The sequence below is a fragment of the Vanessa cardui genome, chromosome 1 (genome assembly GCF_905220365.1).
Source record: "Vanessa cardui chromosome 1, ilVanCard2.1, whole genome shotgun sequence".
Lineage (NCBI taxonomy): Eukaryota > Metazoa > Arthropoda > Insecta > Lepidoptera > Nymphalidae > Vanessa > Vanessa cardui.
The window spans coordinates 12911744-12937056 of record NC_061123.1 but is presented as its reverse complement, the minus strand read 5'-3'; the positions used below and the strand labels follow the sequence as shown (position 1 = coordinate 12937056).

Genomic DNA, 25313 nt, shown 5'->3' with positions numbered 1-25313 from the left:
CATTTATTTAAGATATCATTTAACTAAAGAGATTTTATATAAATTACAATAACTACACACTTTTTAACTTAACTTATTACTCACTAAAAATACTATTTCGACGACTAGCACATTTGTAGTTTGGATAGAACGTAATAAATTCCGTCACCTTGAGTGAAATATAATCTTTTATAAAAAATACATTTTCATCACACTATTATCGTAAAAATTCCAAGAGACAGGAACAGTGAACTATTTCTAACTTTACAATTATTCCTTCGATTCTAATTTGAATATAAAGCATTACTATAAGCTTGAATACCACTAGCAACTTATTCTAATAAATGCAATGATTTTAGTTTCAATAATCTTAAGGCATAAAAAGTGCGTATAAAAATATACATCACTTTAAATTTTATGGATACTTACATTTTATCGTTTTGTTGGTTTGACCCACTTGAGGTAACTTTTTTAATGTTATATATAATTTAATACTTATAAAATTTAACTAAGTTAAAAATAAATTTGGCAAGAAACAATTTTTGATCAAAATACAATTAACTGGATGTCATTTTAGTTGGTTTTGTTTCTTGCGGCTATTTCCACGTAGTCGAGAACTTCCCAGTCAGTTTCAGGTTCTTCGGGAATATGAGGTGGTAGCACGGCTCGGGCCAATGGCGCGCCAGCTTTGTCCAGGGACAAGTAGGCCCGCAGAGCAGCCGTCGCTGCGTCTTCGGGTGCCGCCCGCGCTCTCGCGTTGAACGCACCACTGATATCTTCACTCGGCAACTCCCAGATATGAAACTGGGTAGTCATCTTGAAATTCTGTTACATAACAAAATCCACATTAAAACATTATTAGGACCTATGCACGCTTTTTTACAAGAACATGATAAAAACCGACCCATTAAAAAACTGTGAGGGTCGGGTTGTTTTTATATATGGAGTTAAAACATAAATATAATTTTTATTTATATTGTCCATTTGCCTGGTTGTCATGATTAAGACAAATTAGTTCTTTTTCGCGATACTCAAATTTGTAAAGCTAACGGAAAGTTTCTTACGTAAGATTAAAATTTTTTCGACGTAAGCGATTTTACCGAGAACTATTTATTGAAAATCTTAACTTTTCCATGCTCGTTGCTCTTTAGCCACTGGTTGCTAATAAAATAAATTACAATATCACTACGATTTGTCGTGTCTATTAAATTAAATTAAATTTATAAAAATACTTATTGCATTCAAGTTTTATAAATGTGACAGTCGTGATCTATTTATTATTTTAACGTCTCGTATTTGACAAATTTGGTGAAAACCTCTAATACAATTTAGTTTGATGGTCCTAATGTTTTGAATTTTTTTCTTATTTTTATAGGAATTGAAAGTGCTATGAAAAGCTATATAAGATTTAAACAGAAAAAGTTGAAAGAAATAAAACTAGTTATAACGGATTTGAATCGCTACCTAGACCCTACTAGTATCAGTCTACCCGTGACCACGAACGCTGTAAAACAAAAACGTCGGGATGCCAAAAATAATTAATATACGCGATTCAAATCCGTTATAACTAGATTTATTTCAATGTGTAATCGCGAAAATTTAAGACAACATTAAGTTGAAAGAAAAGGAAATGTTTCTTATTGCCATTGCTTTACCTTCTTAGTGCAATTTGGATGAATAGGTAGACATTCTAACGTATTTTAGAATACGTGGAATATTCTACGTGGTTGTGCAAAATCGATGTTAGGCATGGTTCTTTTTTCTTACAGTACCATTCTATATATGGGTGATGACCTTTAATTATTATCTGGGGAATTGCCAATTTTACTAACTTTTATAATTACAAATATAGTACTTCCTATCCGAGAATTATTTATTACCCGACTATTCGACAGAACAGCTCTGAACAAGATATATTAAACTTATGATGTTTCACGTAATAATTTCAAGTTTCAATTTTAAATATGTAATTAAACACATAAGGTTTTAACAACACATCAATAAACTTATATGCGTCACAGATAAATTATGAATATTGTGAATCATATACAGCCTCATTAAACGTTTCGTCATGGAAGTATATAGAGATGAGCACGGCGATATCAGGGAAAGCATTTTACTAAAATAACAAAACATCTTATAAATATCCTGCTTGGGCTTTTCAGGACCAATTTAAAATTTTATTCTTGCAACTCCAACGAATAAACGAATGAAACTTTACTCATGATCATTACCTATAGAAATTTTAGTTATTTGACTTAAAAAGGATAACACATTATTGGTACTTTAGATAAATAAGGTGTTAGAATACCTATTATAGGTATACCTATTTGAACAATACATGCAACACAATGCGCAATTACATAGCTATTACTAACTTATGTTTTAGGTAGGTACATTAGAAATACATTAATCTCACAAGCTAATAATTGTAACTCACAATAAAAAAAAATTCTAGGAATTAATCTGAATAGAACATATAAATTGTATGCAAATCGTTTAGTATTCAGAAATATAAAGTTATTCGTTTAGGTATATTTCGACTGTTATAGGGGGTTTGAATCAATGTCCAAACGTGTCCCGTATGTTAATACAATATTTAATGTGCAAACTTGAAAGTAGCTTATACGATTCGACATTGTCGTATGTATCAAGTCCATTAGAGAAGCATCGAGTGTTAGGTACTTGATTTAAGTGAGGCGTGACTGTCATTATAAGTATTACGTACAGATAAATGTCTCCACCTGACAATATATGATATCCGTTTATCCGTAAGCACCATAAATCAATCGTAACTTTTTTTATATTTAACGACACATTGAATTTTTTACGAGCACACTATTTTAAATCCATTAGATTAATATGGACGAATCCTGTTGATAAGAGTTCATATTTAGAGCACACGAACGACCCGAATTACGCCGATCTATATTTATCAGTGTACTAATTTGATTGTAAAAGTTCGATATAAATCTTAAATATAGCAGTGATTGTCTCTTTTTCTCATGACTGTTTTAACATTCGAAAGAAAAAGACAACATTCTGAAATTTATCACTCGCTAAACATTATTTATTTAAAGCTATTAAAGATACTAAAATATCGAACCTTAAAGCGTTAAAAATATAATGATTCATTACGTTTAAATTTCATCTTGACAAAATTTAACTAATTAGCTAATTAAGTCGTATATTGGCAAATATCCCATAGACTCTGACGCACGAAGAAAGTCATAAAGTGTTGTTTGTTATCGAAACAACTTAAGCTAATATACTCGATATGTATCGTGCGTCTCATCTCAGTAAAGACTCGTTTAAATTAAAGTTATTTTTAAAATTTAAAATGCATTAAAATCGATGTGTAATAATTTTTTTTTTAAATAATAATGAGGTCTTCTCTACAATTCGTTATAGGCATGATAAACAGATATTTTTACATTCCTTTTTTGGAAATATGTTGTACTATAATGGTTTAGGTTGAATGTTGAAAAACGTTGGATACATATAGAAAAAAAAATATTATATACTTAACTATAAATAATCTGTTAACATTTTTTTTAGTGTCAATGATTAACTTACGTAGACTTCTAAGATAATATAAATATTTAATATTTATACAAAATTGTGAACAATTCAGTGACTCATAATTTCTTCTAAGCCATCTTGAAATACATGTCCTCGTAAAGTTAAAAACGAATCCGTATTTTTAATCTGTTTTTCATAATCGTTAAGAGTATCTCTAGTATAACGGCCACATGTGTATTCTGCATTGGAGAGGCGTGGTAGAATAACTTCCAAATATTATCTATAAAGAGAGGGGAGGCCTTAGCTCAGCAGTGGGTCATTTACGGGCTGTCATTTAACTTTATATTTAAAACATGAAATCTTCGTTTATGTGCTTCTTTAACAACATTTATAAATAAACTCCTCTACAATTTTATCTTCTTTATAATATATCAATATGAAATCATAGTTAAGCATAACTTATACTAAAGTTAATTTAAATAAAATGTTATTAAAAAAAAAAAAAACAAATTATACCTACTTTATTCAAATTGGCTTTTACAAGTATTATTGAATTGTCATTTAATAACTTTATTAAGCGAAGCTACCACCGGTTCGGAAGTTAGATTCCACTGAGAAGAACGCACGCCATTAACAAAAAAATGTAATACATGCAGTTCATAATATCGCTTGATGTCATTGTATGTCGTTAGTTTTTTTTTCTGATTTAACAGTCAGAAACATTATAATTATCTATCCGTGCGCGCTGACCACGGACGGATACAATTAATATTTTATTTTGAATTTTTATTTACATTGACGCAATACGTAAACGATATTATGTCACCGCGCCACTTTTATGAATACTAAGGGTCTAGTGAATTAAATGTTTCGTTCGACCTACTACATATACCTACACTTTTACAATGACATGTAACAGTTTTGACAAATTTATAAAATTATCATAATCGAAAAATAATGGTTTACTTGACAGTAACAAATTAAGTTAGCAAAGTAACAGACAATTTCCCACTGCTGGGCTAATGGCCTCCTCTCCCATTAAGGAGAGGACTTGGAACATATTCCACAACGCTGTTGCAATGCGGGTTGGTGGAGTGCACACGTGGCAGAATTTCTATGAAATTAGACACACGCAGGTTTCCTCACAATGTTATCCTTCACCGTCGAGCTTGAGATGAATTATAAGCACAAATTAAGCATATATGTATAATGGTGCTTGCCTGGGTTTGAACCCGAAATCATCGGTTAAGATGCACGTGCTCTAACCACTGGGCCGTCTCAGCTCGAGACAAATTAAGTTATATCGGATAAAACAAATCATAGTCACCGTTACACTATAAAAGAGCATAATACAATTCATACTTCAAACATCCTTACAATATTAACACGATTATAACTTTAAACCAACACGACAATGTCTTTCAATTTGTATTTAAATCAAAATTAAATAAAGTAACTAAAGTAAAACCAACATAATTTAATTTTACACAAAGGTACTCTTATGTAAAGTCAAAGGAATTATCTTTAATATTGTTTTATGGCGCTATTTTGATTGAGCGGAGCACGTGAGATGACGCACCGTGTTGACAAACAGTAAGATTAGGAGCATTAGACAGCGCTATGGAGACTTCTCACTTATCAGCTACAAATAAACCAACGTAGCCTTTAAACAAGCCTTAAGAATGTCTTTATGGCGAGTTATGAATTAACAACACATGGCTGGAACGTGCATTTGATAAAGATTATTTTTAGCTCGTTAAGAGGAAAATGCTTGTTACTTAAAATGTTATGAAAACTCGCGAACAAAATGTATCAGTAGCACGTTTTCCTGTGTAACCGTAAAGTGAACTATAATGTACATCCGGCGATAGGTAATAGAATTTATATTGTTAAAGTACTTATGAAATGTTAAAATAAACTTTGTAAAGGTTTATTTTTGTTAAGGAATGTATGTGTATAGATTACAGAAACATAAATAAGTATTCGCATTGATTGATGCTACTTTTTGATGTTTTTTATCTAAACATTTTTAAAGGGAAATTAGAAATATGTACACAGTATTTAGGGCATGTAGATACATATTCTACTGATAAACAAAGACCTTGGCCCTTGTAAATATATGGAAGGTTTTTTTAATTGAATTAATTATATTTTAATAATTATATTCGATGTATTGAAGCTAGTCGACTCTATGTCTATTTTTTTTTATTATGGCATTTTGAAATATCGAATAAAGAATAGTCCGTAAAGGATAATCATTTTAACTTACTAAATTAGACGAAGTTCAGAAAGTAATATTAATTAAAGTTTTAAAAACGGGATATTAACCATGTTTTTTATTTTTATTTTAAGGAGCTCGATATATCGACATTATCTACGAATGTCTTGTTCATGAGACTGAACAAGAATCAAATAAAAATAATAAATATAGTAACAATAAAGTACATTTAAAATCCTATAAGTAATATTAAATTAGTAAAAAAATATATTTATAATTTAGTAAAGATCTTACCTCTGGCAAACAGTGATGTTGTAAGCAATAGTAATTATGAGAACCGTCGTGATGACACCACGTGCCATCGGGAAAGTACGGATCCAGTCCTGCGTCGTTGAGCTCCACTCGCGGCGCGTAGAACCCTCCGCCCTCAGCTCGCCGGCAGAATATTGCGCACCCCATCCACATGCGAGCTAAAATATTACAGAAAATTTCAGTTCAACGTTAACTTATGATTTTAGCCCCCTACGTCAGGTGTACTTCAAGGATCTGACGTTGAGAAAATTTGAATTAACATTTTTGTTGAGTCAGATATTCTATTCTTATTCGTAATATATATTTCGTTTTGCTGATAAATTGAAAATGTATAAATACATAATAATATTATAATAGTTCATTTGAGTTATTTTAAAGAAACGTCACTAATTTGTCTCATAATGGCCGTATGAATAGCAATGAAACAGTTGATTTGTTTGATTATAAAATATTAATAGCAATGTATATATTTAATGATAATTAAATGATATTGTAAGCTTAGTGAATTTTTATAATTAGAATTAAATGTATACTACAACTTTAGAATATTCATATTAATTAACATATGTTCCATTTCTTTGTACACTCCCTACCTAATCCAAAATATAAGACTTACCTATATAAATGGTAATAAATAATTACAATGTAAGATTTCAAAACATCTAAGTTTTATAACTGATTATTCTGTTAACAAAGACATTTTTAAGTGTCAATAATTAATATACGTAATCTTCTAAGATCATTTGCTTTCATACAAAATTGTTAACAGTTTAGTGAGTCATAATTTCTTGTAAGCGATATTAAAAGTAAATGTCCTCGTTACGTCAGAAACGAATCTATGTTTTTTGTCGTGTAATTCATAGCTTTTTTAGCCACGTGTAAGTCTAGTTTGACTTGAAATACAACTAACCTTTAACCATTTTATTGATGTTGAAATTGAAATGGGTATTAGATAACACAGACGGACAAGCTCTTCGAGAATATTCTGGCTGTCCGTCTCAATAAGCACCTCGAGGAGTTGGAGCCAAGTCTCACAGAGCTTGTTACGTTATCCAAGTGGAGGCCCGTCCGGCCAAAGTCAGGGTATCACTTACAGTGGACCGCATTAAAATTTAAGGCTTGAATAATAATATCTCCCGGTCTCCATCTCAAAAATTTTTAACTTATTTTACTCTCGAGGAGGTTTTGTCACAGTTCCCTGGACTATACCGACAAAGCTCCATGTGAGGTGTCCAGGCCTGATTCATATCGGAAGATAGTTTCAGGCAACAAGTAAACTCTTTACGTCGGAGTTTAGCATTAAATTGGTAAGGTGTCTGTGTAGGTACCACCCGCTCTTCGTATATTCTACTACCAACCATCAAGACTTAGTATTGTTTTGTTCCAATTGCAGGGTAAGTTTGCCAGACTCAAGTCTTCTCAAGGTTGATGGCGTATTGGTTGCGAAAAAAATGTTACGGTACTCTACACCGTTACCGGGAGTAAGGTTCTCTGTACCCTAGGAACTAGGAGACCCGTATAGATGGACTATCGTCGGAGTGTGATGGTAGCATACGTATAGATGCCACAGAAGTGACAGCATGGCTAACACTAGTTTTTTTGGTAGGTATTTCGCCGTACTCAAAGCCGGCGCAGATAACATACTAAAACTTTATGTGAGGGAAATAGAATATAAAAAAGCTATACTTGTTACATGTTTTTTAAGTAAATGAATGAATAATAACTTTGCAGAATAATTTATCACCCAATTCCACAAATCAGAAAAGAAATCAATCGAAAATCTATTGAAGCCAATGAAAATAAATATCTTCTAATAATAGGTCTGGCTCAATTCATGAACTCAAATCATCAAAGAGCAATTCCAACGAAATTGCGCATTAGCGTAAACATTGATATAATTAAATGGTGTTAATACTAAGACTTTTGTCGCATGCGGTTTAACGCGTCTCGAAATGTACTTATATTTTAGTAAGGAGGAGGCGTGTTTCATTGCACTTTTCAGAACTTCTTTGTTATATGTCTTCTGTCACCGTAAAAACTTATATAGGAATTGTTTGCCTGCTTTTTTTATAGAATATGTCAATAAATCTACATGTATGTGAATTAGGTATTAGTTAATAAATTATAAAAACGATCCATACCATGAAATTCTAAAATTACGACAACTCAAATTACTTTTTCACAATTTTATATTTAACTGAGGGTTTGTACTGGAAGAGTAAATAGATTGTTTTTATTATATTATAATATATTCTTATTACTATATATGTATTTATTTATTTATCGTGAGCAGATCTCATATGAAACCATAAATTTAAAATTTTGCTGATATAAACAATTTTCCTGATTAAACTTTTTTTTTTTTGAGAGCTGTTAATATATTAGTTTTAAAAATATTGTTGTAATAGAAAGAAAATCCAAGGTTTTTAAAAAATTTGGGAGTTTCCGAAAAATTGCAATAATGTATTCAATATCCTCATAAAAAGCCACAAAAAACATTTTTTGGCAAAATAAAAGCCTTTTCTTGCCCGAAAATGAAATTAAAATTTAAACCTTTTTATTCCCGCAAAAAACGTTGACAGTCATTTTAGTGACGTCACACGTGTATAATTAGTAATAGATTAGTAGTAGATTAAAAATTGCGACTTTTTAATTTAATATAATAAAGTAATAATGTGCTTTTATGACTAAAAATCAGAATTTTTAAGTATATTTCTGTATAATCTTTAAGTTTTATCAATATTCATAATTCATATTTCATCACCGAAAATACCCTATTGCCCTTGATCAACAACAATTGTCGAGGTAGTGTTGTTACGTTAGTGTATAGCGGAATCATATATAAATATTATTTTTTATCTACATAGGTACGTAACAGTAAGACATTGTTATAAGAATCATACTAACTTGGTATTTTTGTTATCATTTTTCTGTTAATATTTTTTTACAATAAGACATAATTAGTAATGAATTATTGTTTTGCTTATGTTATAACGCTTAATTAGTAATGTGAAGTGTTATTGTTAAGATAAAAAATATGGAAAAAAAACGAAGATGTATAAAATAACTTACAAAATAATTTATGCAGTAAATTAATTATGTATATTTTTTTATCTTTTATTTTTGATAGAATATTCATCATTTAGCTTGACATGGATTTTTCTTTTGAATAGATACATTTTTTAATTTAGCAGCTCGTGACAGAAAATCTTAATGAAATCCGATGATTATGGTTTGGGAAGTAATTTAGAGAGATTCGATTAATGCGATGAGAAGATTATTAAGTTACAATGAGCATTACCAAAATGTGGTAAGTCCGAGAAAGGAGACACAGGGAAAAGCAACTTATGAAACTGCATTGGACTAATAACCTAAAATTTTGTGTTTTCGGATGATAAGTTGTAATTATTAGCCAAACACTGTATCGGTTGGTTCTGTAAGTCAGTTACGTAAGATATAATATATAAGTACACATATATAAATATTGCAATATTTCAATTAATACCTGTTAAAGAAACTAGAGCAACTATGTAAAAATATAACAACTAGTTAACAATAGATTACTTGACATGAATATGTTTTTATTTGAATTATGAACTAATTAATATTCATCTATTTCGTAGACTGAGGTTAGTAGTTCAGTTTGTATGCAGATTTTTACTTGACATAAACGAAAATATTTCCGAACGTTCCGTTTTGAATTGGACATTCCCGCTTTAGTTTTGCCGCGAAATTTTGCGTTTATTCAAAATATTTTTTAGGAAAACTACGACAGATTTTATTTTGATTTCATTACATTGTAAACTCATGCGAAACTTCGTGTAAGTACAAAGTATTTATTAGGAACTAGTCGTTGCCCGCAGATTCGCTGGTGTTTTAGGGTTTTGTTGTCATGTAGTCAAAAATAGTAGTTTCCCTTCCTTGTAGTTCAAGTTTGCTTCGTAACAAATGTTACCAAATTCAGTTCATCGGTTTGGTCGTGAAAGAGCGACAGACAGACAGACAGTCAGACAGTTACTTTCACAAATATAATATTAGTATAGATTACGGAGCCAATGAAAAGTTATGTTTTTATTTAAAACCTAAACTACAAATCACCCATTTACGAAAATTTTACGCCAAAACTTTTAATGGCAATAGTATACAATAGTTCAATTAGAATTTGCGTTTGTCGATAATAATTTGCTTTAATAGTGTTTACGTATTTCATTTGTTTCCTTAGACAGTCGAACTACCGCTTTCTAAATGGCCAGTTACTGTTTTCCGCTCTCTAAAATTAATTCTTTCTTAAATTGTAACAATTTATTAAATCGCAATCAAGAAATCTCTTTAATTTTTAGCACGTCTACGGTTCCTATAATCACTGGAAGAAAAATCGGCTTAAGCTATTTATATAAGATATGTCCCATTGTCAAAAGCTAAGCCATAAATAAAAATTCAGGCATAAATACAATCGAAGCGGCCTTAAAAATAAAGTCCAAGTTTTGAAAGGATTATCGGAGGAATTGAATACTTATTAAAAAAATGGACCAATGTTTTATATTTTTAAAACTATTCGTGTACCGAGTTCATAGATAAAAAATAAACGACAAGGTTATATTTGGGACAACACGAAGTAGAGGCTCGCTACCCACAGAGTAATAAAACCTCCATGCCCTCGGGATACGTGCGTGCAGTATTTCGCTTATCGATAAATATACTATTTGTTCTCCAAAAAACAATTTTTCTGGTAATTTCTAAGGATGAACTATTTATTAATTTTAAAATTCGAATATCAATCGAAACAATTTTTTCCATTTTCTATAAATTCGAAACAAAAGCACATCGTATACGGCGACCTGCTCTCAGTTTTTACTTCACGGTGGGCAAGGAGTCTGTAATACTATCTAGCTAGGTGAGGAAGGGCCCCGGTGCATAGAAAAATAGTCGGGCCTTCATCCCCTCTTTCCCATCACTTCACCTTTCACTAATAATTACCCTTTATAATTATACATACCAAATAAGAAATCTTGTGCGCTGGGTCGTGATTTGCTTCAGAAACTTAAGGTTTAGTTTAAAGGGCCCCCTGAACTCCGGGGCCCTGGTGCACTGCACCACCTGACCTACGATAGCTACGCCACTGGATACTATAGTTGTCATAATATCGAATGAGTAAGCAGGGGTCTCACTGGGGTCGTGCGGCGCCTGCAGGCCGCCGCCGCGCGGGTCGAGGTCGGCGAGGCGCGTCGCGTACTCGCCGCACTTGCGCGCCGCCAGCTCGCTCGCACTCACGCGCTTCTTTTTGCCGCAAACCTGTCGACGATGAACGTTGCCATTATTTTATCATCAGGGGTAACGAATGTATATAAAAAAGTGTGGTTAAAATAGTTACATATTACAGAAACACAAGTTTTTTTTTATGTTGTTATAGGTAGGTTGACAGGCCAATGGGCCACCTTATGGTAAACAGTCACCACTCCTCATAGACATTAGTTCTGTCAGAAATGTAAACCATACCTTACATTATCAATGCGCTACCAGCCCTGGTCCCCAATTTGTTATGTCCCTTGTGCCTGTAGTTAAACTGGCTCACTCACCCTTCAAACCGGAACACAACAATACCAAATATTGCTGCTCAAAGGGAGAATATATGATAAGAACATAGTTAAAATTATAGTGATATTACTTATTAGGTTAAGGTCTACGAGCAGAGATTAGTCTCAAGCCAGATGAAAATTTTACCATCAATAAAGAACTACTCGACACTAGATCGGTCTTTATACGTTTCATTTTAAAATCTTATTCCAATTTATAAATAGTAAATACTTCTACGTTTATTGTTAACGTTGTTGTAAAAAGGTCATGTTTAATGACGAGACGTTTAATGATGTCAACAAGTTAATCAGCTACCTTAGAATCATCGCAAAGCGCGACGTCATACGAGGAGCCCTCGCAGATGGCGTTGTCGGCGCACGAGCGGCGGCGCTCGCGGGCGCCCCGGCCGCGCAGCGTGCATCCCGAGCGGCACGAGCCCGCGCGCCATTCGCCCCACGAGTCACCCGCCTCCCCGCGCGGCGGCGCCACGCTCGACACCACCACCGGGTCCGCGGCTACGCATTCCCCGCCTTGGCACCACTGCAAGCATTGTTTTTAAATCATGAATTCGTTTCCCATGTGTTTCTTTATTTACAACAAACAGCCGGTAAATTCCCACAGCTGGGATAAAGGCCTCCTCTCCGTTTGAGGGGAAGGTTTGGAACATATTCCACCACGCTATTCCAATGCGGGTTGGTGGAATACACATGTGGCAGAATTTCTAGGAAATATGTCACATGCAGGTTTCCTCACGATGTTTTCCTTCACCGCTGAGCACGAGATGAATTATAAAAACAAATTATAAAGACGGGGTTTGAACCCGCAATCATCGGTTAAGATGCACGCGTTCTAACCACTTGGCCATCACAGCTCTTTCTTTATTTAATTGTTTAAAAATAAAACATTTTAATTACAGATAAAACATAAAGTACAGTTACTATAAAACTTTTTCAACGTGGGACAATTTCATGGACGACTAAATCGAATCAAATTTCAATCATCCAATAGAAAATCAATCAATCGAGCCGAAATTTAGATGAATATTATTTATATACCCAGCTGGAAATCGAGCCCGTTGAAAAACGCAGATGTCACAGTCAGAAGTCATCCGTCAATCAAACTCATGTACATAGGGATTGTTGAGCTACCTTTCCCGGTCCACAAGCGGTGCCGGGTAGGGCCGGGCCGGCGTAGTAGTAGCCGGCGCGGTGCGGGGAGCGACACGCGAGCTGCGCGCACAGCGACACCGCGCCGCCCGCGCCCGCGCCCGCGCCCGCGCCTGCGCCCGCCTCCGCCGCCGCCGCGTCCTTGTCCCGGAGCAGCACCTGCGCACCGCACCCACAGACAGTCGTGTAGTTGCAATATAACCCGACAATCATGTTACCAATGATATTCTAATAAACAGATATGTTATATCCATACTAAACGACAGAAAAAAGTGTGCCGCGCCGAGGACCGTTTATTTTAGTTTATTTTTACTTTTCGTTAAAAATAAAAATAAAAGGATAGCTTGATAAAAACAATAAGTAAAAGGGATATGTAACTGGATGTTTTAATTACACAAAAGGTACTACGTAATTATGATGTATTATAACGTACTACTACGTAAAACAACTAAAAGCAAACGGCCTAATTAGGACGTTTTCTAGTCTTCACTTTTTGCGCGTTAATAACATATCTGTTTACTACAACATCATTGCATGTTACACTATTTTCTATACTATTTATTTCCAATCTAGACAACTTTTTATATTTTATAACACTGCACAAAAGGGATAACATATTTTGGCCTCGACGCTCCTCGTTACATGGTTACGTAGTTGAAGCGCTGTATTCCCTATTCTATTTCTATTCTGTCGGAAGCAAAGCCTTTTTCATATGTCTACAATGCGTTGTTTTAAAATAGTAACGTACAAAAGTAAAGTAGTATTATATACTACTACTAGATATTTGTATTAACTACTACTTGTATATTCTACAATAGACACAACTGGATGAAGCTCTTATTTTATTTTGCGATGCTTACAAAAATATATATGTACTTGTAAATCTCAATCTACTCATGTTTAACGCATAGAAGGGTTAATAAACTGCCATTTACATTGAAATAAAACTATATTATTTAATAAGATTTTTATTGGAAAATATGAAATATCTTTGCAAAAATTAATGAACTAACAAGTAGGCACCAATGTCACGCTGTGGCCAATTTTATCTCTAAACGTTTCGTGATCACATATTTAAGGAATCAGTCTGTCGAGACTCTAATTTAGATAACACGTGTGAAAAAGAAAAATGTGCGCAACTTTCGTTTACGTCAGCAAACACTGCTGACCGTTACATATACTTAATGTAAAAATATTTTTATAAACATCTAATAGAATTAGTAAATAAATATTACATTATATGTGTAAGTAAGCAGTCAAGTAGCAGTATATCTAAATGACCGACTACTCAGCAAATGTCTTCTTTCTACTTAGGGAGAAGGCTCACAGCATATTTCATAACGCTCTTGCACGTTCTTTCAAGGATTTCCTTTACGCAGCTAATCGCCTGATGCGCCCAAATTTTTAATTTGATACGCGAAATGCAAATGCAGATAAACAGAAAAAAAATCAAAATGTTCTTCAAATTATAACTGAAAATCGTAATATTTTTTGGATAAATAAGCCGATTTTATAGTTTGATTTAGATTTACCTCGCACTGTTTCTTGGCTCCCCACATAACACCTGGAGCGTCTCCGAATCTTTCATGTTGAAGCTCCTGCGGCGCGTCCAAGTCATCTCCTCCGTCAAAAAGACACGTAGCCCATCTGAAAGTAAAATTTGTGTCTTATTTCGGAAAAAAATATTATACGTGTCATATTTGCGAATTGATTTTTAAAAATACGCAAATTTGGAAATAGAATAAATTTCATAAATATCTAAGCACTAGCGAATATAAACAGTGCGATATGTTATCAAGAAAATCTCTAGAATTTCTTCCTCGGAGATTTGTTCAAAAACATCAGTAAGTAGAAAGTTTTGTTACAACTTCTCCATTTTGCATTCTCCATTAGTAATAAAATTGTTTGCTCCAAGAAAATATCGTGCCTTATAAAACCTCTTAGCTGGTGGTGTGCCTTCTTTAAGTTTCTTATGTTCTTCTTTTTTTTGCTTGTTGATAAAATTTTGGAAAAAGTGTCACCAGATACTGTTTTTTTCATTCTGTGCCAATCCATGATAGTAATACAGTTTTACTTACTGTAGATCAGCGACAACTCGGGCGCTGCAGTGCGACCACGTGGCCTCGCCGTTGGTCCCGCGCGATGGTGACATAATGTACCCGTCGCGGGCGCACGAGTTGCCCGTACCATCATGGTGCATGCCCAAACTAGAACACGGAAATATACTCAACTTGATTTAAAAAACTAATAGTTTTAAATCAAGAACAGATGACAACTTGTCTAAACCGAATATTAATTTTACAGGGAATGATTAATTTTGTGACAAGACATGCAATCGAGTCATGTAAGTATTATGATTAAGTGATCTACGTGCTGTACTAGACTAACATCTATAGCTGAGTTGAATTTTATTCAGATTCGTTCAAACATTCTGACGTGACGTTAAAGTCGAGATGGCCCAGTGGTTAGAACGCGTGCATCTTAACTGATGATTGCGGGTTCAAACCCAAGCAAGCACCGCTGATTCATGTGCTTAATTTATCTTTATAATTCATCTCGTGCTCAGCGATATATGAAAATATCGTGAGGAAACCTGCATTTGACAAATTTCATAGAAATTCTGCCACATGTGTATTCCACCAACCCGCATTGGAACAGCGTGGTGGAATATGTTCCAAACATTCTCCTCAAAGGGAGAGGAAGCCTATAGCCCAGCAGTGGGAATTTACAGGCTGTTGTTATTCTGACGTGATTGAGTAACAATCATCCATTCATTCAAGCTTTAGCATTTATAATATAATCGAAATTTATTAGCGGTCATCGTGGAGCTTTGAACTAATAAGCTGAGTCGACGGACTTGTGACCGATCTCGTGCGCGAGGATGTAGACGGAGGTGAAGCCGGCGGAGGGGTAGGGGCGGCCGAGCGCGTCCGCGGCGCCGAACTCCGACACGACGCACGCGTGCGCGGGCAGGCACACGCCGCCCACGGGCGCCAGGCCCATCGTCACGCCGTTGCGGTGCCCACCTTCCTCCGAGTAAAAGTCCAGCCTGAAACATAACGCGAATCATTCATCATCATCATTAAATAAATAATGGACAAAATCACATGCATTACCTACTCTGATACCAATGTAAGTAGCTAAAGCACTTGTGTTATGGAAAATCAGAAGTAGCTATGATACTTGATGGAACTTTTTCTACATGGACTTGGCCGGCAATCGGAAAACAAAAACCGGTGTACACACTACTCAACCACGTGAGGTCGTCTCATTCGACCTTAATTGCATTCATTTGCTTTTTGTAAAATGCTTTTACAAGTAGCCTTAAGTGTAAGATTAATGGATGCGCTTAACAGATGTATGTACCTACTTTATGTTATAAAGGATATTTATTTTCTGAATAACATAGTATAAGTTTGCTTTTTATTATCTTTGATAAAACGAACCCAGAAAGTAACAAAGCCATATCCCAATGTTGAGGGTCGTCATCGTCATCAACGTTAAGGGAGCGCTGGTAGTCGCAGAAGGAGTCGAGTAGGCGTCCGCGCTCGGCGTGCGCGGTCAGGGAGGGCGGCTGCGTGCGCAACAGAGTCAGTCGCACGAGCGACAGCTGCACACTAGTTCCCAGCGAGGAGTGGTGGTACAATGCTTGCACCTGAAAAATATATTGATAATCGATTTATTAATCTGTATTCCAAACCAGTGGTGGTTCTTCTCAATATTTATAAAATGCAGATTCAAAAGTATTGGTAAAAACTTACTCGAATAAAGTACATTTTAATTTTAATATAAGAAGTATGAATTTCTGTGTATGATTTATTAAATATTTATTTAAAACTCACGCCATTGATATAAGCGAGCAGCATGTCTCGCAAGTCCGCTTCATTGTAGTTGAGATGAGGATAGAAGAGCTTGTACGCCGCCTCGTCCAGAAACAGAGCTATTTCGATAGTATAGGATGACGGTGCGGGCTTGTTAGGACGGATTCGCGGTCTCCGGGCGGTGTGGCGCAGCGGCCTGGCGTCGTCTAGGGGGGACGGTGGCGGAGGAGCTCGTCGAATGACGTGTGCCATGCGCTCCCGCCTACCGCCGCTTGACTTAGCGCGTCCTACACCAGAAGGCAGTGGCCGAACCTCGTACGTTGAATTTTCAGTCATAATCAGACCATGCTGTAATCAATTATGTCTCGCCATAAAATAAATCCTTCGCAAATACCTACATACAATAACAACAACAACCTATAAATTTTCTACTGCTGGGCTAAGCCCTCCTCTCCCTTCGAGGAGAAGTTTTGGAACATATTCCATCACGATGTTCCAATGTGGGTTGGTGGAATACACACCGGTGGAGATAAATTATAAATACACATTAAGCACATAAAAATTAAGTGGTGCTTGTCTGGATTTGAACCCCCAATCATCGGTCAAGATGCACGCGTTCTAACCACGGGGCCATCTTGCCTAATAACTAACATACCCCATTATAAAATGATTATAAGCTAAACATAAACAAATGCGTTAAAATAATTTATAACTTATTTCACCTTCGAAGGGGGTCACGATTAAAAATCATTGCAATTATATATCTCTATCATGAAGGTGACTGTGTATCGTGACATTGAGAGATGGCCTAGGACCAGTTGCATCCATTAGTATAATTTCAAACTCATATTTCAATATCTTTTTTATTATTAACTTACGAGAGTGTGGTCTTTACAGGCTGAAAAAGCGGCCACAGCTCCTGGCCCGGTGTGCAAGAAGTGACATGAGGAATCCACGCTGGATAGCGGTTCATCCGGTCCATCTTCCGACCAAACTCGAAATTGAGGCGATACAAGCCTCCTATTTGGTAGAAGTTGTAGGTCGAAATTTCTGAAATGTTTTTAAATTTTTTATTTAAAATAACTTTTTGTCTAATACTTTATATCTAGGAAGATAAAAAAAATAATCAAACCTTTATTATATTACATTTTTTTTTATATTTCCATTGTAATTAATTATAAAAAAATAATTAAAAATTAGAAAAAATTACAACTAAGTAATCTCAATTTGGTCTGAGTCTCAATGCGGACTATACATCATTACAAAAGAATTACTGTAAGAACTTTATTTCTGTCGCATTATTTTTTATAAAATATATAATAAGGTAATTTCGCCAAACCTACCTGCCGAAGGCATCGAAGCTGTAGGGCAATGGGACGTCACTTTTCGGCGAAAACTCTGTCGACTGTGCTTCACGTGGAACCAATGCGGGCAAATAAACAACTTGCACATCTTTACTTGAGTCATCCGGCGTCTCGTCTGAGTTAAGTCCGCTCGACCACCACCCATAGGATGGCAGTATATCCTATAGTCATAGCCAGATCATGACCATAAGCAATAAAACAAATAAACGATAAATAAATATAAGAAACGGTTCCACAGATAGTGTCTTCTATGATAAGTTCCTCGAAACTACCGTAACTTGATAGCCTTGTACAAATTTAAAAACGTCATTGTTTTTTTTTTATGTTCCAAGAAACCGCGTCAATATTTACTTTCAAACAAAACACTTATTATATCTGAAAGGCCAGGAGGGCTTTCACCAGAAGAAGGGCCGTCACCAGAACTCATTTTATTTAGAGCGGGTAGATGGGCGTGGTAAAATAAACGATCCAGTCCAAAATGTTAATTACAATTTAATAATCACTGTAGTCACAGGAATAGTTCGAATACACAGCACTTTCACATAAAAATCAACTAAAATAGTTTAAACAAAACGGCAATATGGCGGCAATCACAGCGATTCGTCATAAGTGTGTTGAACGGGCGCCGTCTCGTTTTTAAGATGGCTGCTCGCCTCCAACGACAATGACGCTTCGCTAGGTTGACAGCTTGTCAACCTGATATAGGACGGAAACGCCGTCACGGCCAGACTGACATTCGACCGTCCACGGGCGTTTAATCTGAAACAAATTAAGTAAACTGCGTAATCTGCTCGTTCATCCTGACTTAATGCTATTTATCAACTACTCAGCACCACAGATAGACCAATCGGTTAGAAATATGAGCCTAAATTTTAATGTTCTATCTAAAATTTGTCTCTGACACCACACTTCACATATTTAAACATCTTGACAGGTCTACCTCATCCAAGATATGACCTGGACGACATCTTTCGTCTTTACGAATAGCCAGACAAGCCAATCCTTGGCAGGATATGACCCGGACGACACCTTTCGTCTTTACGAATAGCCAGACAAGCCAATCCTTGGCAGGATATGACCCGGACGACACCTTTCGTCTTTACGAATAGCCAGACAAGCCAATCCTTGGCAGAATTTGGCCCGGACGACGCGTTTCGTCTCACTTATAACTAGCAATCATCCAGGACAAGTCAGCCCTCGTAATGGACCCGACTCGGACGACAATTTTCGTCAGATGATGCTAGGTTCATCACATGACAAGCTGACCCTCTGCATGGGTGAGGCTCGGACGACAAATTTCGTCTACTCTCTGGGACTAAGAAGTGCATCATCTAATCAACAAATTTCTAAACATTCAAAATATTCACGACGTAAATTACACATTCAACACCTGGCAGTAAGTATAGTAAGTAGACTAATAACTACCTATGATGGTGAATTGTCTTGTTTCAATATATTTCAACTTCGTGAATAACGTCCCACGTTTCGGGGTCTGAATGAGCACTCATTGTGTCTGAGTTGGCTGTCATACATAGTACGTGAGTCCGCGGAAGCGATATCCGAGCATACGGTCAAGGTGTCTAGACGGTCTAATGACTCGTTCTCATTATTAAAGCCTATATTATTATCTTCATTATCGGACGCCGTCTCGGCCTCATCCTCATTCAAAAGACTAGTCGCGATTTCTAGTAATCCGATATGTCCCTGGGGCACTGCGCGCAAATTCTCGTGAAAGTATTTAAGAACTCGATTGGAACTACCTGCTATGCTTTTAAGTTCGTAACGATCATTATTTAAAACTTCTGTAATTACGAAAGGACCTCTGAATTTCCTATCCAATTTAGTTTTATTGCGTTCGTTGTTTTTAATGAACACGTAATCACCTTTAGAAAATGGTTTAATTTTTGCGCGACCGTGGTTAAATCTAACAGTTTCGGATTCAGCAGCTTTCTGAATATTTATCGAAGCATCCTCCCTAATCAAATCGACATCCAAGCGAACCGCATTATTGTTATCGATACAGTATTAGAGTTTAACTCCCTATAATCTACACAAAGCCTAAACGAATTGTCCTTCTTTTTAACGAGGACAATCGGGCTTGCAAAAGGAGAGGAACTCTCTTGGATAACTCCAGCATCTAACAATTTTTTGACTTATTCCTTAATTATTTGTTTCTCTATAGGTGCGCGTTTGTTAGGACGTCTATACACTACTTTTTGAGGGTCTACCAAAATTATCTCAAATACTCCTGTCTTAACTCGTTTAGTCGGTGTACCTTCGATAAAATTATCAGAATATTTTCTTAAAATTGAAATCAACATATCCTTATCACATCCTTGTAAATCTGTATTCATTTGATATAAATCTAAAGGATCCGATTTATTACAAAAATTTGATTGTTCTTTGGCATATATAACAAGATTATCACTGTCAATTTTAACACGTAACCCTAAATCAAAAATATATCTGCCAATTATAATAGGATTTGATATGTTGCAATCTGGTACTACGTGAAAGAGCAAACTAATAAGGCGATCACCGATTTCAACCTCACTTAGAATTTGTGTAGTACATAGCAGATCATTACCACCGATACCACTAAGATAAACAACGTCTTTACGCGCAGTACCCAAAAGTTTATTGCAATAACTTTCTTTTAAAAGCGAACAAGATGATCCACTATCAAATAAAAAAGGGACAGACTCACCGGATGATGTTTTCAAAGTCCCCCTGGAGGGACGGTGCTCACATTGTTGGACCTCTTTGACCGCAGTCTTGCTTCCATTCTTCTTGTCAGGACAGTTAGTTGTCACGTGTCCTTTTTTCCACAAGTGTAGCAAGACACGGAAGTTGTTTTCCAATGTTTGTGACGAGCTCGGTACCTCTTGAGATGCAGATCCGAAGTTGTCACGACGTTTTCGACAGTCTGCGAAGCGATGTCCTCTTATTCCACAGAAGCTGCATCTGCCTGAGAATCTTTCAACTGACCGGAAACACTTGATCTCAGGCTTACTGGTATCTCCACCACCATCCGATTGGCGTTTTAAGGACACACCTCCGAGTACTCGAAATAGTTGAGTGCGAGTCGTAATATTGTGAGCATTTAATTCGCGACGTATAAGTCCATCCTTTTTTTACACTGATATCACAAATCCAGTAACTACTTCTTCAGGCATCGTGCACTTCGGAATCCGTTCAATCAAGCTCCACAGACGTAGTGCAGATTCGGAAGCTGTTTCTTTGGCAGCGATTTGAAATCGTAATTTGTCTTCGAAGTAATCCTGCGGCAACTTTGGTTTTGAAAATTTCGCCAGTAGACATTGCTTGACCACGGTCCAGGTCATTTCGTTTATATTCACTTTAGTAATGCAGGCTGCAGCTCGTCCTTTCAAGGCGCTGGTAAGGGCCATGAGCACGTCTATTCCGTTTAAATTTTTCTTAAGAACGATAGCTTCGGTTATATTGCACCAAGCCTTAACGTCAGATTCTTCGTCGTCTGGATTAAAAGGTAGCAATTGCGTAGAATGAGTAGTGTTAACAGTTGGTGTTTGCTGACTTGCGAGAACCCGAGATAACAACGCCTCCATAGTGCTTAGTAACTTTTCGGCATCCGATTTTGTCCGTTGACACTCAACTTGAGCACCATCGAATCCCACTTCTGATGAAAGGCCAGGAGGGCTTTCACCAGAAGAAGGGCCGTCACCAGAACTCATTTTATTTAGAGCGGGTAGATGGGCGTGGTAAAATAAACGATCCAGTCCAAAATGTTAATTACAATTTAATAATCACTGTAGTCACAGGAATAGTTCGAATACACAGCACTTTCACATAAAAATCAACTAAAATAGTTTAAACAAAACGGCAATATGGCGGCAATCACAGCGATTCGTCATAAGTGTGTTGAACGGGCGCCGTCTCGTTTTTAAGATGGCTGCTCGCCTCCAACGACAATGACGCTTCGCTAGGTTGACAGCTTGTCAACCTGATATAGGACGGAAACGCCGTCATATCTATTAAAAATCTATGTAAGACTTTTTTTGTTCAATAATAATTTTAAAACTATTGCGTTGATATATAACCCAACTATACCTACTTATGTTTTTTTTTAAACTGCTTAATATATTTTTGTAGTTTTACATATGTAAAGTACATATACGAGTACGTAAATAATACAATCGATGTTTGTGTCAAGAACGTGTCGAGTGAACTCGACAAGACCGTGATAAATACTGCTCATATGAATTGAACGGGGTCGCCTGTCGACCACGAGACGGATAGCGAGGCACGGATGCGTGTTTTGGAATTAATCATACAAACCCGCTGACTTATTTAACTTACGCCTTTATTCATAACACTTCCAATGAAATAATTAGCGCCTCAAATAAAATGTTCGCCAAATACATTACACTAATTGGCCTAAATTAAAAATTCTCAGACGATGATCTTTTTAATATGACAATAGGATTCTCTTGACAAACAAACTTAGAATTATTTGATAAATCAAACTAAAATGGAGACCCCTATGTAAGTTTTATATATAAAGTTCTATTAAAACGAATGGTTTAGTGTGTCTAATCCTTATTGTATATACAATAAAGTTCATTAACACTTTCACATTTATGCTTTCGGCACTTATAACAATGTATATTATCTCGAATTTATAAATAATAATTCATCATCGATATTTTCGTAGATAAGTGTTACGGTGCTATTAAATTGACAAACTTTAGAGGTTAGTGAAACCGAAATGAATGTATGTGAGTCAACCGAGTATAGACTTGACATTAGCGGCCACAAGTAAATTAAGTAAAGGGGAAAGTCAAAGTTTATTTGTTTTCCATTACTACTGCACCACCAGACAATATCATTCTATTATAATATTGATTCACAGCACGCTAAGATTTGTGCTAACTTTAAAAGTCATTAAATACGGAATTCAATTGTCCGTGTTACGTTACGTTCCGGATGATGAAAGTTATTCACATCGATCTCAATTACGTAGAGTTCGCCATCACGTTGCAACACCGGGGACAATAGAGCCCGCGCCGTGAATCACCGGAATACGATCGAAAAAAAATCTACTACGTGAGTTTTGCGCTTGTGTAACTCCACTACGTGATCCAGTGCGGGAAAGACCTAAGACTCGATCATGTTATGCAATATAATTGCCAAAATAAAATTATACAATTTAGAACGCAAAGAAGTAAGTAGGTAGTGAAAGTTATCGTAACCGAACGCTCCGATTAGACAACACATTTTTTTCTAAAGGATTGTTGAATTAATTTGTCTCATCTCGCTATTAGCGTGATTGATCGAGGTTACTACGAGCCTTCAAGCTACACTAAGAATATATTACGTTATCGATTAAATTAGATTAGCCGAACTGGTTAAGGACCTTATCCAGTGGAAGCTGTTCCCCATGAAAATGCGTGATTTTTATATAGTCTTTCTTACCAATTTTTATTTATATATTTTAATCCAGGGCTCAAAGACCATTCTAAATTTAAAAACGATCGATTCAATAGTCGGTTTCGGTGATGTAACAAACCGACAGACAGAAATACTGTCGCATTTACTTTACTAAAACATAAGGAAAACACGGTAACGTTATTATTTTAAAAATCAATAAGTTAAACAACCTCGACCTTAATACCGTCATAATAACAAGACGGTGAAAGAGAAGTCAAGAAATCTTTGTCTTATTTTCTTACTTCCCGAACAAATGATGTATTTATGTAGTCATCAGAAAGTACCCGTTAGGAATATGAATGACACATGTATTGACATTTCACTTGCGGTATGAATGTTCAAGTAAGAAAACACTAAAACATTCAATTAGTTTTATTCCTATATTAGGCAGTCCCATGTCAACTGCGAACGTCTATGTAAATAATAAATGTCATGAAATGGCTCACTGATGTTTCCATGTTATCTAAAAGGTTTTATACGTGTATACGAATAATTAAAGATCCATTTAATACTTTCGTATCAAATTACTCGGTTCGTAAAAAAAAAACAATTTATTTTTAAAATTAAAAAATTCGGAAATATGTTATAAAGATGAAAAGTTATTAAGTCACGCGCTCTTAAGTCGGAAAGCAGTTCAATTTCTATACGATCGAAAAAACATTAATATTTTTATTACATTGTAGTTTTGTTTGTTAATTCTATTTATTAGGCTTTGCAACTTTACGATACGACCCTATGTATACCCAAGTACAGTTAAGTTCAAGCAAATTGTGGTGGGCATTTAGCATTAGCCATCCTTAAGTGGCACTAAAATCTATGAAAAACAGCCTTATAATCCAAATGATTAACTAGGTTAGTTAATATAAGTAAAATCGAGCTACACATCTAATGACATCAATGACAAAATGAATGTTAAAGATGTTATAGAATACTTTAAATGAGCTTACCAAAAATTATAATTTTAATATCAAAAACGATTTCTAACTGTAAAAAAACAAAAGCTTCTATCTTGTTTATCTATATTGTTAACTTTACTTATGACCCAATTTATTTACACGAATCAATATGTTAAATATAAAAATATATTTTAGGATAAAATATATTTTAGAGTAAAATATATTTATGTTACCATTTTTTTTGTCTGTTATTTTGGTCACTTTATTTTCGAGCATATTTTGTAATTTATATTCTCAGGGTCCAAAAAAAATTGGGATATTATATATTTATTTGTTAGAAAATTATAGGTAAACTAGCTATCCCTGCATAAATATTATATGCCTGAAAGCACTACGTGAAAATCAGTAGTAAGTATCAATAACAATCGCGAAGTTAAAAAAAAGCAGTTTTTAAATGAATAATTGAATAAATCTTATCCTGAATACTGTATGACTTTAAGGGGAATTATAAAAGTATCTATATTAGGTTTCCACTGCTTTCTTAACTTGTATTTTACATTTCGGTTACCAAACCAATATTATAATTTTAAAACTATTTTATAAATTTAAAATTAAATTTCAAACTCATGTCGCAAAAACATCGAATCAGACTGAATTTCACACAAATCGTTTTTTTATAATTACAAAAATATTAATATAGTAAATGTATTAGAATAAAATGGGAATACATGAACGAGCCGCCGCCCGCCCATGCACACATGTTACTTACGGGAAAACGCGCAGGCGTGCTGCCTCGTAGCGCGAAAAACAGAGCTACAAACACTATTTGAACTGTGCGCGCCATAACCTACGTCAGTATCTCATCTCACTTCACGACTTTTGAAACTACCTTTAACTGAGCTGATCTTTATAAATACGCGAATATCATGCAGGTGTTTTGAATATCGATAAAGAGAGCGATGCACCATGTGTTAACAAGCGCGTCGACTGAT

The 25313-nt window shown here is 35.3% G+C and overlaps 1 protein-coding gene across 1 annotated transcript; it reads right to left on the bottom strand.

Annotated features, from left to right (window-relative positions):
- On the bottom strand, positions 1 to 25275 carry LOC124532325 (A disintegrin and metalloproteinase with thrombospondin motifs 14-like). The gene is made up of 13 exons (XM_047107187.1): positions 25091 to 25275; positions 17936 to 18117; positions 17471 to 17642; positions 16614 to 16940; positions 16218 to 16426; positions 15629 to 15820; positions 14850 to 14978; positions 14304 to 14418; positions 12754 to 12930; positions 11921 to 12145; positions 11200 to 11323; positions 6014 to 6189; positions 1 to 804 (listed from the first exon to the last, which is right to left on the bottom strand). Exons 1-13 carry the CDS (start codon positions 25163 to 25165, stop codon positions 553 to 555), a joined length of 2355 nt encoding a protein of 784 aa, XP_046963143.1. The 5' UTR covers positions 25166 to 25275; the 3' UTR covers positions 1 to 552.
- Positions 25276 to 25313: the final 38 nt, after the last annotated feature.

Coding starts and splice junctions, on each gene's coding strand:
- LOC124532325 (XM_047107187.1), bottom strand. CDS start 25,165: ATGGCGCGCACAGTTCAAATAGTGTTTGTAGCTCTGTTTTTCGCGCTA. Junction 17,643..17,935: donor AGCTTCGATGCCTTCGGCAG/GTAGGTTTGGCG, acceptor AAAACATTTCAG/AAATTTCGACCTACAACTTC. Junction 15,821..16,217: donor ATGGCTTTGTTACTTTCTGG/GTTCGTTTTATC, acceptor GTTATGTTTCAG/GCTGGACTTTTACTCGGAGG.